The sequence below is a fragment of the Drosophila bipectinata genome, chromosome 2L, assembly GCF_030179905.1.
Source record: "Drosophila bipectinata strain 14024-0381.07 chromosome 2L, DbipHiC1v2, whole genome shotgun sequence".
NCBI lineage: Eukaryota > Metazoa > Arthropoda > Insecta > Diptera > Drosophilidae > Drosophila > Drosophila bipectinata.
Genome location: NC_091736.1, coordinates 7,504,103 through 7,520,096, shown reverse-complemented (window position 1 = coordinate 7,520,096; position 15,994 = coordinate 7,504,103). Strand labels below are relative to the sequence as shown.

The 15,994-nt window shown below is 40.1% G+C and overlaps 2 protein-coding genes across 2 annotated transcripts; one reads left to right on the top strand and one right to left on the bottom strand.

Annotated features, from left to right (window-relative positions):
- Positions 1 to 2,612: 2,612 nt before the first annotated feature.
- Positions 2,613 to 4,032, top strand: Gr22e (Gustatory receptor 22e). The gene is made up of 3 exons (XM_017249575.2): positions 2,613 to 2,641; positions 2,741 to 3,824; positions 3,880 to 4,032. The coding sequence occupies exons 1-3, from the start codon at positions 2,613 to 2,615 to the stop codon at positions 4,030 to 4,032; spliced, it is 1,266 nt and encodes a 421-aa protein (XP_017105064.2).
- A 6,581-nt stretch (positions 4,033 to 10,613) lies between these two features.
- LOC138925740 (putative gustatory receptor 22b) lies at positions 10,614 to 15,683 on the bottom strand. Its single transcript, XM_070276950.1, has 4 exons — positions 15,327 to 15,683; positions 14,140 to 14,262; positions 10,819 to 11,835; positions 10,614 to 10,766 (listed from the first exon to the last, which is right to left on the bottom strand). Exons 1-4 carry the CDS (start codon positions 15,681 to 15,683, stop codon positions 10,614 to 10,616), a joined length of 1,650 nt encoding a protein of 549 aa, XP_070133051.1.
- Positions 15,684 to 15,994: the final 311 nt, after the last annotated feature.

The following is a 15,994-nucleotide window of genomic DNA, read 5'->3' as shown; positions in this document are numbered from 1 at the left end:
GGCCGTGACTGTTTGTACTCCTTTGATGTGCTAAACTGGTGCACCGATTGCATCCAAAATGAGATTTGATCTGCTTGAAATTATGAGAAGGATACACAAGAGTCCTGGGAGTGGAGGTCCTTGCTTTGCATGCTTAACTCTTAACAAGAAGCAGTCCTTTGGGAGCCTTTCCACTTGTTTTCCACGACTTGCGAGCAGATTTTCCCCACAGGCGTCGCTTTTCCCCTCAAAGTGAAACATTATACTTTGCCCCATCAGAGCCAAAGAATAAAAACAGCAACAGCGGCGCATAACTGGAAGGATAATGGCCCAACAAGACTCGACAGCAATAAGGGATAACATTTCAATAACCCGAAGGAAAAGGGTAATATTGCGACATTTCCTCGCCCTCTTATTTGTTTCTGGAGCATTAAAAATAATTTTCTTAAAGACGAATCCCTTCCGAGGACACGATGGGCTTTCATTCGCTTCGCCAACATTTAACCAAATCCAAGATTTGGGATGGAAAGTGTGAGAAAGTGGCTGAAATCGTGTTAAGCTGGTGCCCGACCAATTCCCTTCTTCCGACAATTTCGAATCTAATTTGTCTAATTAACTCATTTCGGGTTCACCCCTTCTCTGCCTCTGGTATTTATCTTTCACATCCTTTTCTTATTTTCCTGGAGAATCCCTTGAAATCCTGTCATCCTCCGGAGCCTCTAATTATACGAGTTGGCTAAAAATGCGAGTTGCGTGGCCTAATTGCAAGCGACTGCCTCCAAGCCGGCTTACGTGGCGTATACGCAACGTGGGTTGCGTATACGCCAACTCTCCTTCTTCTTGGCTCGGTTTTTGTCCTCAAGGACTATACTGTCGCGTCCTTTCTAAAGTAAAATCACGCACGTTTCCAGGAGATAAAAAAAGTGTGAATGGAAATGAGGAACATTTAGACATACCCCTGGCTGCTGAAAATTGAGCCTTTGAAGACTCAGTGCCGCGTTTTATCTGCGTTTACGTTGGGAAGGGGGGTAGGCCACAAATATGTCCTTGTATCTTTACCTATGCTGAAACGTTCTGAGGTTTCCCAAATCTCCTCTTGCCTGCTAACGACTTTAAACCGCAGTAAAGACCATTTCGTATTTAATCAAGTTGTAATGGGGACTGATTAAAGCCACTGTCTCCCACACATAAGCAAAATAAAAGGACTTCAAGGGCTCTGTCTCCCTCCATCACTTAGCTATGCAAATTGGATGAGCCGCAGGAGGTCCTCTCACCTGAAAGGATCCTCCCCTTGATGCACTCGGCATCCTGTTTACTCTCAGTCCGTTTGTTGTGGCCAGCAATTAAAAATTCAAACTATAATTGTGTCGACTGCTTTTCCTTCTAATTCCAATTGCGGATTGTGGAGAAAGTGTCCCCAAAGCAGAGACAAAGGACACCCCGAGGATGCGGCTCAGCTGGTCTCAATTGTTATGAGCCTGCGGTTTGATAATGGAATGAATTTGCTAAAATACACAAGTCAGGGGGAGCAGAAACTGCTTTCGAATTTAATTGAAACCCGTTCGGACAACACGGAATTAATTCGTTCTCAGCTTGAGTAAACGAAAGGACAAGGGACTACCCACGATAAGCAGCTTAAAAGAAGTCAACAATGACAACCTGGCTTGAAACTTTAAAAGGGGCAAAAACAAGCCAACATGGAAAAAACGGTTAAGAAGAAAGTTGCAGTCGAGAAGGGTATTTGCAGGTGACACCTGCTAAAAGTTTGCAGCAATCATAACTGCCAAACGGGGAAAACCAGGGAAAAGTGTTAACTTGGCAACAGTGTCAGAAACTGCAGGCGCATCGGGAAAACCAGTTGAAGCCATTCAAAAGTTTGTCTCGGCTTTTCGGCAGAGCCAAAAATAAAACCCCAAATATAGAGACTTCACAAAAGATGCCCCATACCATTTATAGAAAATATATTTGGTGTGGTCGAATAACTCCCGTCTCAAGCACCAATTAGGCCTAATTAATCAAAGGTCCCAAATCGATTTGAGTTCTGGGCTCACACTGCCTGACTGAATAACAGCAATTATACTCCCACATTCCGGCACTTTTCTGGACTCATTGAGGCATCAAACCTGTCATCGGACACACTAATTGAATGAAATTTCATTTGCTCAAGTTTGCAGAATTCGTTTGCCACCCGGGAGGCGGGAGGAAAGCCTCTCGAGGAAATTCCCGTCGTCGTTGGAAAAGCTGGCGGAGAGCTCTCCAGATTTGAAGAGGAATATGCCTGGGGTATTATCTCACTCGATGCTTTTCACAGAAGTCGCTTTCAATTGCATTGACAGGCTGTTCTGAAGGATGTTTTTCCCTGGCTCGGCAATTATTTTTTACGACTGGGCCATCAGAAGTGACCCAATGGCAGGCCAATGGCAAACTTGAACTGGACTTTAACTCCCATCCCGTCAACGCCCATTTCATTAATTAAACGATTTAATCGCAGCAAATGTTGCTGGCATTATGAACCCAAAGAACTCATTTGTACTACTAACTTATTTTTACACTAAACAACAGGGTTCTGGATATAAGTTTGATTTATAAAAGGTTATATTTCAAAAAAAGAAAAAAGTATAGTATTATGGAGTATGGAGAGTACAGGAGTACACTTTATGGAGTAAGAAGTATTATATTTTATGCTTTGTTGGCTAGTACAATTAATACCTTCGAAGAGAGCCCCAAACCCAATTAGGATATTCAACAGTCCTTATCGCAGCTGGCACTCGTTCTTAGGCTGTGGTGGCAGCTCCGTACATTTGTGTCAGAGTCTCCGGGCCGGAAGGTTCCGCCCCAGCGGAAGTGGTTTCCGCCAGAAGTTGGTCAGCCTCACCCTGAAGGCTGCCTTGGTCGGCTCCTGGCTCCTGGGAATATTTCCCTTCACCTTCGACAGTTGGACTCGGAAATTGCACCGTTCCAGATGGCTAATGGTCTATGGACTCTTTCTGAATGCAGGACTCGTGGCCCTGGTCATTTGCAATGACACCGAGGCCGAGAGCCAGGAGAGAATGGAGGTGTTCCATCGGAATCCTTTGGCCCAGCAGATCAACGGAATCCACGACATTCTGAGCCTTTTGATGGTATCCTTCATGCTGTTGCGGGCCTACTGGAAAAGTGGCGAAATCGAAAGGATTCTGAATGAACTGATGGACCTTAACCACAGCCACTTCCGTCATTATGACTTGGAGGAGTGCTGCAGCTTCGACAAGTTCGTCCTATACAAAGGACTCTCAGTAGTTTTAGAGTTTGCATCGATGGTGCTCCTGGAGCTCGGCATGTCCCCAAACTACAACAGGCAGCTCTTCTTAGGCGTGACCAGCTTATGCCTGATGCTGCTGGGAGTCCTCCTGGGAGTCACCCACTTTCACTTCGCCGTCGTGTATGTCTACCGATATGTGTGGATTATCAACAGAGAGCTCCTGAGGCTGGTCAATCAACTGGCAGTGGGAAATACTGTGGAAGCCTCCAGGGTGGACTATCTGCTTAACCTCTACAATCGCCTCCTGGATATTAATGGCCGACTCGTCAAAATCTACGACTACCAAATGATTATGGTCATGGTGAACTTCCTCTCCGCCAACATCATGTCCATATACTTTTTAATCATATACGTCATCAGTCTGAGGAAGGAGATTGATGTGAAGCTACTGACTATAATCCCCCAGGCCCTGATTGTCAATATTTTCGACTTCAGCCTTAGCATTGCAGTTTGTGATTTGGCTGAGAGAACCGGAAGGCAGACCTCAACCATCCTGAAGCTGTTCAATGACATTGGGAACCTGGATGAAAAGGTGGAGCGAAGTGTAAGGGTTAAATAGTTAAGTTCTTAAATAGTTACATTCATGGATTTCTTTACAGATTTCTGACTTTTCCTCCTTTTGCAGCCATCAGAGGCTGAGATTCAGTCACTGTGGCCTGTTTTTTGTAAACTACGAGATGGGTTTCCGCATGACTATTACCAGTTTCCTGTACCTCTTGTTTCTCATTCAGTTTGATTTTTGGAATTTGTGATGTGTGTTTATTAAAAACGATTCCTGCCTCTACATATATGGTTCACACTTTGTCTGGAGTCGAGAGGTTAGCTGCTAGCAAGGGGGAAGAAACTGCAGGATTAAAAGTGACAACTCAAGATGTCACAGGGTTTTCCTCCGTCGCATTCACATGGAGTCGTGTCTAAGTGAACGTCGTGTTGACTTTTCAGCAACACGCCCGCAGGACATTAGCAAGAGAAATGCATAAATAAAAGGGAGGAATTCGTCCTTTTTTCCCATTCCGAGCCATGTAAAAGTCAAAAGAGTCTGCAAAATGGAGTAGCTGCGAAAAGCGGCACAATTAGGGCCAACAAAGGAGCGAGCTTGTGCTTTCCTAAGAATTCTGGGGGATTTTCCAGCCAACAATGCAATGCGGGAAAAGCGAGAGGGAATCACACCAAGCAGCTCTCCTGAATTTTCTTTGTTTGGCGTTTGCTAATTTCCCACACTGCCATTTTCCAGCTGGTGCCGCATTTTCCACGATTTATTGTTTGGAGGATTTTCATTTAAATTCATGTGCGATTTTGGCTTTGCAAATTGTTGACATTTTTTATTTAAATTATTAAAATGCCTAGGGGTTTTTGGATGCATTATTTTTGTAAATAAATATTACTTTTGCTAGAAAAAAAATATTTCAGGGAACAGTAACACAAAAACATTTATTTTATTATCTAAACATTATGCCTAATATATGATCTTAATCCTAAAGACTTTTTTGACAATAAGCTGCCCCCAAACAGCAACAATTAATATCCTGGTTGCCAGAAATAAATCCTGTGAAAAAAAAATCACCACTCGAAGCTGCGGATAAGCTGACTTCCAGCCACTTATTGACAGAGAGGGCAACCGCTGTCACGGCCAGGCCAACACCTCCTCGTTCCGCCTCGTACCCCCCTCCGGTGTCATACCCATTAGCCCCGATTAGGTCCTGCCGTGAAGAGGAAGACAAAGCCAAAGGGGACAAAAACAACTTTGGCAGACGAAGCGGCAATAAAACCAACAACAGCAACGCCACGTCGCTCACAGCCAAAGTGCGTAAATTGATTTTTATTATCCTGAATCGTGAATCCCGACACCAGAATATAGAATAGAGAATACAGAATCCTTAAACCTCTACTTTCGCTCCCGTTTTATTTTGGTCAGAAAGAAGCTTGGCTCGGCAGAAACTTTCGGCCAATTCGGAGCGTTCCGCTTTCGCTTTTGCCAATACATTTGATTTATTGGCTTTGTCCGGAATGCGCGCAAATTGTTCATAGCTCTGTTTACACCATAAAAATCCTGATGGACGCATTAGTTGGCCAAAATATACCATTGCCTGCTCATGAGTTTTCTTTCAGCTCGTAAATTTCGTCGATAATTTCCTCCTCGGGTTCTGTTTTTGTCTGGCCGTGTATTTATTTGCTTTTCCATTGTTTTATGGGCTTATAGACATCACTCGGGGATGAGATATTTATTTTATAGCCGAAATTATCCTCGATTGTGATTGAATAATCCCCTAAGAATTTGGTATCCACCCATCATCTTGGGTTCACCTCAATTTGTAATTAATTAAAATTTGCCGCAAGACTTTCCACGAAATTAGGCAGACTGTCCATTTATTGCAATTAGAAGGTAAAACGAATCTTTTTTTTTTTTTTTGGGTAAAAACCTCAATGGCCCAAAGGGTTGCCATGGCCTGCAAATGAAAGGTCCAACTTTATCGGCAGATTTTTAATTCAAAGTTATATGTTTTCCTCCGACCCCGAAAATGGTTTACAAATTTGATTGCCCACGGGTGCGAGAAGGTGGACCGAATAAAAGGCCTTTGAACTCCAAGGAAATTGGTGAGTCCCGCAGACCTTTCTCTAATTACGATAAATGCCCGCCAATTGTTCGCATCGAATCGAGTCGACGGCCTTAATTAGTTTGCCAAAGCGTTATAATTTTGGCCTCCAGCCCTCAATTTATATAAGCCGATTGGATCGAAGCGGAGAGCGGGTGCTGTCTCCCTTGAAAGTTAAGCTGAGCTCGCAGTTCTAAAGAAAAGTTTTCGAAATTAAATAATTGCCAATTTGCAGCAAGTTGCTGGCAGTTTAAACAACAATTCAGCGACGAGCAAAGCCGATTTTTGTCTCCATCTAGATTCTGGAACGAAACTAGGCAACCAATTTGGCTGAAAAAGTAGGGAGAGTGGTAGCCTTTAGCTGAAAAGAAGCCAAGAAAAGCTGGGCAATTAGTGGAAAGTCTGTCTAAATATTGAAACTATAGAAAATTTCGTTTGGCGAAACTTAAATTACACTTTTCTGGTTGAGAAGCTGGCACTGATAATTAAAATGGAAGAAAGATGACTGTCCCACAACTGAGAGACAAAAATATTAGACAGAAGTATCTTTATTTTTATACCCGTGCAGAAGGTATTATCATTTGAGTCAAAAGTGTGCAGCGCAGTAAAAGAGACATCACCGACCCCTTAGTTGATATAAGCATGTCCGTCTGTCCGTCTGACTGTCTGTAGTCTCTCAGTTTAAATGCTATCGATTGAAAACTTTGAATACACCCTTCTTTTCTTTGCACTTAGTATATAAGTCGGTACGGCCGGGATCGGCCGACTATATCCTATAGCTACCATATAACTGATAACTGACATAACTTCGGTATTTTTACAGCTAGAGAGTTGCTGCAGCTAGAGAAGAATTCTATTTATGTCAAAAAACCAATACTAATTTTCATAAGGATCCTATCGGGAAAAACTCCATTTTCGAGGGATGCCAGATTCGAGGATTTTGATGCAGAATGGTGGAGAATCGACCCAGAAATCGTTTAAGGTACTCCGCTTGAGAATCGGATAAGAATTGAGGAAGATATAGCCATCACTGTGGACCCTAAAGGGGAAACCCCATTTTCAGGGATCCCATCACAATAAATGGACAAAAAATCTAAAAAATATTTTGTCTCAGGATTTTGATGCAGAATGGTGAAGAATCGATACAGAAATCGTTTAAGGTACTCCGCTTGAGAATCGGATGAGAATTAGGGAAGATATAGCCATCACTGAGGACCCTTTAGGGGAAAACCCCATTTTCAGGGATCCCATCACGAAAAATGGACAAAACATCTAAAAAATATTTTGTCTCAGGATTTTGATGCAGAATGGTGGATAATCGATACAGAAATCGTTTAAGGTACTCCGCTTGAGAATCGGATGAGAATTGGGGAAGATATAGCCATCACTGTGGACCCTATAGGGGAAACCCCCATTTTCAGGGATCCCATCACGAAAAATGGACAGAAAATCTAAAAAATATTTTGTCTCAGGATTTTGATGGAGAATCGATCCAGAAATCGTTTAAGGTACTCCGCTTGAGAATCGGATGAGAATTGGGGAAGATATAGCCATCACTGAGGACCCTATAGGGAAAAACACCATTTTCAGGGATCCCATCACGAAAAATGGACAAAAAATCTAAAAAATATTTTGTCTCGGGATTTTGATGCAGAATGGTGGAGAATCGACCCAGAAATCGTTTAAGGTACTCCGCTTGAGAATCGGATGAGAATTGAGGAAGATATAGCCATCACTGTGGACCCTATAGGGAAAAACCTCATTTTCAGGGATCCCATCACGAAAAATGGACAAAAAATCTAAAAAATATTTTGTGTCAGGATTTTGATGCAGAATGATGGAGAATCGATCCAGAAATCGTTTAAGATACTCCGCTTGAGAATCGGATGAGAACTGGGAGAGATATTGCCATCACTAAGGACCCTATAGGGAAAAACCCCATTTTCAGGCATCCCATCACGAAAAATGGACACAAAATCTAAAAAATATTTTGTCTCAGGATTTTGATGCAGAATGGTGGATAATCGATACAGAAATCGTTTAAGGTACTCCGCTTGAGAATCGGATGAGAATTGGGGAAGATATAGCCATCACTGAGGACCCTATAGGGAAAAACCTCATTTTCAGGGATCCCATCACGAAAAATGGACAAAAAATCTAAAAAATATTTTGTGTCAGGATTTTTATGCAGAATGATGGAGAATCGATCCAGAAATCGTTTAAGATACTCCGCTTGAGAATCGGATGAGAACTGGGAGAGATATTGCCATCACTAAGGACCCTATAGGGGAAAACCCCATTTTCAGGGATCCCATCACGAAAAATGGACAAAGAATCTAAAAAATATTTTGTCTCAGGATTTTGATGCAGAATGGTGGATAATCGATACAGAAATCGTTTAAGGTACTCCGCTTGAGAATCGAATTAGGATTGGGGAAGATATAGCGATCACTATGGACCCTATAGGGCATATACCGCAAGGGTATTTCAACTTCGGCCTTGCCTGAAGTTAGCTTTTTTTGTTAAAATGTAAAACAGTTGGAAATGGAATAAAACATGTCTTTTTGTTTTTCTGTTTTTGAAACCTTTAATATTTTTTCCTTCAAATTTTTTTCCCAACCGATTCTTGGGAAAGAACAAGAAATTACAAGAAAGTTCTCAAATGTTTTCATAAAGTAACATTTTTTCCTCATTCCTCCCATAAACAATATATTGGATGAATCCCATAAAATCGACAATAGAATGAGAAACAATATAAAACAAATAGCGAGAAAATGAAAAGAATACTTACGTAGTAGAATCTATTGGGAATGTCCGTTGGGGATACTTTTTTCGCTGACAGGACGAATCATCATAAATGGAATGTATTTTTATGAATTGGCTGCCCTCTGCCGGAGCCATAACCAGATGCTGTCATTTTAATAAAAATATATTGAAAGCTGGCAGAAATCGAGATGAGCGAGTCGAAACGAGTCGAATTATCTGTAAATGTTGACGAGTCGCTAACGGCAAGAATGTTGACCTAATGCTGACTCCTCAGCTGGAATTTTATTGGCCAAACAAAGGTGGAGGAGCAAGTGGAAGAGTCCTGGGCCAGGACGGCCGGAACGTGGGGATGCGGGTGCCACGTGGCGGACAACAATTGGCGGATGTCCTGGGCCAGGGCAATAAATCAAATGCTTGTGTACACTCGAGTTTATATTTTGTTTGCTCGCCGTGCAGATGAGCAGGAAATTTGCCAGAAACCGGAGGATATCAGAGGAGATTTCTTTTTTTTTTTGATGGCAGAGGGTCAGGATAGGGAGCAGGGAGTAGGATGTAGGGGAATCCCCAGCACAGGATAATAAAAATCAATTTGCGCGATTGTGTCGAGTGGTGGTGCTCGGCCTGTTATCGCTGCTGGCTTTGTGCTCTCGATAATCGAAGATAATGGGGGTCTCTCGTCGAAGGCGAGCACGACCAGGCGCCTCTATCTGTATCTGACAGCCAAGGATGCCAAGAACCTGGCCTACACAAGCCCACACTCCCAGGCAGACACACAGATGGTTGTCCTGTTCGAATCTTTTGTTTGACTTTTGTTGGCAGCCTGGCATTGTTGGCCTAATTGTTGCCTGTCAGCTATGGTTTTCTGCAGTTACTTGGCCTAAATGTTGCAAATGCCTGGACAAAGAGCCAGTTGAATAAAAAAAAAATATAATAAAACAGATAACAGATACAACTTTCGACATAAATCAAAAGCAGGTGGCTTGCTAACAAGACAAAATAGGTATGGGGGGAAATTAGGAAAAGTCTCACACATGCCAGGCCAAAGAAAATTGAAAAACATACAAGGGTTAACTTTATTTTGGAAAGCATTAATTAAAATTTAAGTGGTACAAATTGGTTTTTATTTTTTTGAAAAATAATTTGTTTTTATCTCATTTCTTATACGCCATGTAACAGCTTTTGAAATGTTATAAAAAGTGTTTATAATTTATATTTCAAGAATAATATTATCTAACATTAATATTTTCTGCTACCTATTTTTAAATTTTTTTTTTTTTTAGATTTCTAGTTCTGAGGTCCACCATTGTAGGTTCACTTTACATCTGCCGCTTTTGTGCTTTTCTCCATTCATTGTTCAACAGAAAATAGTGAAAGGAGAATCCTTGCTTTCTTGTCAAGCCAAACAAAAAAAAACTTGAAAGAAATAGCACCAACAGCAAGCTCCTAACTCGTTCATTTGTTGGCCTTAATTGCACTTCTTTTTAGAGCTACTCCTTTCCTCCAGATGCTTCTTACTTTTGTGAGTGTGTTTTTTGTGTGCTCTCCTTTCGGCATTTTGCATAGCCTCGTTTTGGCTAAAACGAGTTTGGTTTTTATTGCTGCAACTCGGATGCCCTACCGCCACAGGGGACATGTTCCGATTTCACCCACATTTTCGCAACAGCAAGTCATTGAGTCATTCACTTGACTCGGCGACAGTAACTCAGTGATTCGGCTTTTATTGCCTTGATGTTGTGATGTCGTCACCTGCTCCATATTGCATCTCATTCCCATGTCAGCCATTCAATTTTACAGACAGCTCTTGGGGAAATCCGGAAAATTTAATCAAAGGCTTGAGGGAATTACAAGTTAATAAAATCAAATGGCAGGCAAAGAAGTAAACCAATCTTGCAGCATCCACATTCTAATATTCTTTTATAGAATAAACTGTTATAGAATAATAGCCTTTAATGGGTATTCGCTTAATTTAAATCTTACAAATTCATAAAATCAAACTGAACTAAATAGAGAAGATACAGAAAGTTTGTGATAATCATTTGGAAACCCATATTGTAGTTGACTGTGAATAGCCCAAACAACTGAAACCGAAATTTCCCATTGGCACAAAGCCAAGAAAATTCATTGACCTGAAATAAAATTAATGTATTATTTCACAAAATAATAATGTTGCTTTCTTACACATCTTTCCACATCCTGGTCAGCGCATTCAATGTCATTAAATTGTTTGAGTATATTAGAGGTTTCTTTGCCGGCACGTTCCGTGATATCACACACTAGAATGTTAAGCCAGAAGTCCCAAATATTTACAATCAAGGTTTGTGGAAAAAGAACCAAATAAAATGAGGAGTTTTTCAGGCTGATGCCAAACACTATCAGGAAATATATGACAACGATATTGCCACATAAGGCCGCGATGAGGATGATACTCATTTGGAGTTCGTACACAGATCCGATTCTCTTACTCAACTCCAATAGGAGACTGTACTGAGAAAGGAGTTTCCGAATCCTGGAGGAGTTTGACCTGTGATCGCCATTAATGTGGTTAAAAAATCTTCGTAGTTGATCATTTGTTTTCCATAAATATCCATAGACTAGAAGGATGGCCATAAAGCAGTGCAAGACTGTCAGGTTTATGGCTATCTGCGTTAGACAGACAAAGAGTAACAGGTAAGAGGTGCTTTCATTTCCGGGCATTGAAAAGTGAACCATCAGGAGATTCCCTGTCTCGGCCAGAATAGTAAAACCTTTTTGGACCACCAAGTAGCTAAAATGGGGACAACTTCGAAGCACATTATAGCCTGAGAAGTACTCTTGCTGCAGGCTCCACATTGCATTTATCAAATTCTGGACTCTCTTGCTTCCACAGAAATGCATTAAATGAATCACTATGGCTGCGACCAAGCTCAGCAGAGCTACTGTCAAGTTTATCAACTGCAGAACTGCATTTCGCTGAAAAGCCTCCAATTTCGAACTATTTTGGTAGTCCCTGGCTATGTGTACAAGTATAACCACACTGACAGTATTAAAGATTAATCCGTAAAAGAGGAGTCGGCGCGATCTTCTTATCTGCTTTCTTTGGCCATTATTAATGAAGGGAAACAGTCCCAGGATCCAAGACCCATATAGAGCCGCCTTAAGAACAAGCCAAGCAAGTTGAGGAGAGAAGCCGCGACGCGGTCGAAACATATCGGACTTCTACGTAGAAATGACAGTCAGAGGATAAACCGAACATTGCCCGGGAACTAAATGAAAACCGGGCCAAGAAAAAACACAAGGTGAGGGAACAAAAACAAATAAAAGCCCCAAAGGAATCCTGCCATAGTTAACAATCTATACCAACCCTTTTAGGTTTATTAAAAAGATGAAAATTTGTTGATTTTTGACCTGTGGCCTTGCTCATTAAATTCAAATAATTTAAGTATATGGTGATATAAGAAGAATTTTCCTACAAATTTTCTACTTCAATTTTATATTCATATAATCAAACTGGGCCAAAAACAATATGTATAAAAAGTTTGTGTTGACAAGGCGGTAACCCATTTTATAGTTTACATCGAAAAGTCCACAAAGTCGAATTGTATTTGGGCGATGGCAGCAAAATGACGCAAATTCTTGAACCTGTACAAAAATATACAGATAAAATAGACGCATATATATTATATTGTAGGTATATTATATTACAGTTCTCTCCACATCCTTGTCCATATCAGGAAAGTCCGCAAAACGTTTGAGGATCATCGAAGTTTTTCTGCATTCGTATTCAAAAAGATCGCAAATCATAATGCCCAACCACAGGTCCCAAAGGTTTACGAACAGATATTGAGGAATAACCACAAATAACCACCAAATGTTGTATCTTTCCGCATTTATGGAAAATATAATAAGTGAGTAAGCCACACCAATGTTGTAAAAAAACAACGTGGCGATCTCAAGAGTCAGTTCGACCTCGTATATAGAACAGAGCTTGTTGCTTATGTACAGGAGACGGCTGTAGATTCTTAGGAGATCCCGAACTTCCTCGGAGTCGGCTTACCTCCTCTTTCAAGCTCAAAGCTAAAATCCAATAGTTGTTGGTTTATATTCCAAATAAATTGGTAAATAAAGAGCAGAATTATGTGAAAGTGCGCCATTGTAAGTAAGGCTCCGGTCAAAATAATTACATAAAAACATATATTGAGACTACTATAGATACGACTGCCTTCTTGGGGAAATCCAAAATTCAGTACAATAATAGAAATGATTTCCAGAACTATACTTAGACCTTTGAAGAGTACATATCGAGTAAAATTATAGCAGTGTTCTCGGGGACTTTCCACAAAGTGTCGTTTTTGGATGGACCAGAGTTCATTGAGAATCTCCTGAAGTTGCCGTCTTTTCCATATGGTCAACAAGTGAATCACTATAAATGTCACCACACCTAAGAAATCCAAGGATAATGTTACGTTCCGAACCAGTTGATTTTTGTCATATATTTCCACTCCTGTGAGCTCATCCGTGTATGTGGAAAGAAGCAACGCCAGTACTCCAAAGTTCAGTATAAGACCATAGATTTGAAAAGATTTGAAATAAATAATTTTTGTTTTTCCAGAGTTTAAGGTAAAGGGAAGAACTCCTAGAATCCACGATCCATAAAGTACACATTTCAATGTCCGGTTGTCCAAATTTTCTATACAGCGGCGATACATTTGTAGTTTGTACTTCAATTCGAGGCAAGCTCTGAGTGAAAACTAAAACTGACATGGATTGTGTAAAGGTTGCGCAGTCTATATCGAGAAGTAGCTTAGTATTGGGAATTAAACCCTTTAGCGATTATAAGATACGATTAATTAGACGATAGACCATTTGTATGACCTCGCATAATTAGAATATATCAGAGATAGTCACTGTCAGAGAATTCAACAGGATTGTAGAGTATGATTGATTTTTGTTTTATTGGCCAATAGAATCAGAATACGAGACATGAAAAAGTTATTCCTCTTCTAATTTAAAATATATAAATGGCTAAACAATGTTCTACTTCAATTTTATATTCATATAATCGAACTGGACCAAAAACAATATATAAAGAAAGTTCGTGTTGACAAGCCGGTAACCCATTTTATAGTTTACATCGAATAGTCCACAAAGTCGAATTGTCATTGGGCGATGCATGCAAAACAACGCAAATTTTTCGACCTGTACAAAAATAGATGTGTATATAGTAATTATGAAATTAAATATGTTAAAAATAATTACACTTTTCTTCATATCGTTGTCCATATCAGTAAAATCCATGAAACGTCTCAGAACCATCGAAGTTTTTCTGCATTCAAATTCAAAAAGATCGCAAATCATAATGCCCAGCCACAGTTCCCAAAGGTTTACTGTCAAATATTGAGGAATAATCACGCAAGATCCAAGGAAGTTATATCTCTCTGCGTTTATGGAAAATATAATGAGAGAGTAAGCCACTCCAATGTTGTAAAAAAACAAAGTAGCCATTTCAAGGGTCAGTTCTACCTCGTAAATGGAGGAGAGCTTATCCTTTATATTCAGAAGACGGGAGTAGATACGAAGGAGTACCCGGACATCCTCGGACTCTGGCTTCTGACCTTTTTCCAGCTGGAGAACAAACTCCAAAAGCTGATGGTTGATACTCCTTATAAATTGGTGAATATAGAGCAGAATTATGTGGAAATGAGCCATTGTAAGCAAAGCTCCCGTCAAAATTATTACATAATAGCATATATTCAGATTACTCCAGATTTTACTGCCTTCTTGCGGAAAACCAAAATTCAATGAAAGAATAGACAAGATTTTGAGGACAACACCGAAACCCTTGCAGACTATATACCGATCAAATGACCGATGACTTTCCACAAAGTGTCGTTTTTGGATGGACCAAAGTTCATTGAGAATCTTCAGGAGTCTCCGGCTTTTCCACAAGGTCAACAAGTGAATGACTACAAAAGTTACCACGCCTAGAAAGTCCAAGGAGAATTCTACTTTCTGGATGATTTCATTTCTGTCAAATATTTCCATTCCTGAGTTTTCATCCTCATACGTGTACAGAACCAACGCTAGTAATCCAAAGTTCAGTAGAAGTCCATAAATTTGAAGAGATTTCAAATAAATAATTTGGGTTTTTCCCAGGTTGAAGGTAAAAGGAAAAACTCCAAGAACCCACGATCCATAAACTACGCCTTTCAACGTCCAGTTGGCCAAATTTTTTTATGCAGTTACGATACATTTTACGATTATACTTCAATTCGAGGCAAGTCCTCGGAGAAAACTGAAACTCACTTGGTTTGTGGAAAGGTTGCGCAGTCTAAATCGATAGTTACTAATTTATTTTTCCTGAGGCACCTTGAAAGCCTTTTAATTAATTAAATTGATAAATGACATGATTGACAAAGAAATGCTAAAGTTTAAAGTAACACTGTCATCGATATCTAGATTTTTATTAACCACTGCGTGAGATAATTATTTCTTAAAATTGTAAATTTTTGTATTCAAACTGAATAATGCAAAGCACATACATCACATTAGTGATAATCATTCGATAACCCATCTTAACGTTTACGGTGAACAAACCACTTGCAAAATATTTCAATTTGTGTTGTTTGCAGAATATGGCGAATTCATTTATCTGAATTGAAAAACATCACTAAGTATTATTGGTTGAAAGGCACAAGATTGGGACTTACAGTTCTTTCCAGTTCCTGGTCCATATTAAATACATCCGTAAACAGCTTTAAAATCCTTGTGGTTTCTGTTCCTTCGCACTCTGCTAGATCACATGAGACAAAGGTTAGCCAAAGGTTACAGGTAGTCACAATCAGGTATTGCGAAAGGATTGAAACAACGAATATGATTGATTTTTTTGCATTGGCGACTAAGAAAATCAGCACGTAGGCCATATACATGTTATTGCACATCAGGGTGACCATAAAAGAAATAACTTGCTGATCGTAAATGGAGGTCAGCCTCGAGTTCAAGTTTAACACCTCCCCGAAGGATCGAAGAAGTAGTTTTACTCTTAAGACGTCCACAGTTCCTCCCATTTTCAAGTCTTTGAGGATTCCCGTAAGCTGTTTGTTTATGTTCCACAAAAAACAATATATTTGGATAACTTGGAGCAAACTCTCCAGTAACCAAGAGCAGACCACGCTATAATCGATATATTCAACAGAATTTGAATCTTTTCAACCAATGGATTCTTCGCGAATATCTGTACTTGCTCTATGTGACTCTTTTCTGAAACAATCCATGTCCACAGCAGAAATACGTTTAGAAGCAAACCATATATCAGGATCCACTTTGAACTATTTAGCTTTCTGTTTCGGTAGTCGATTTTGAAAGGAAACATTCCGAG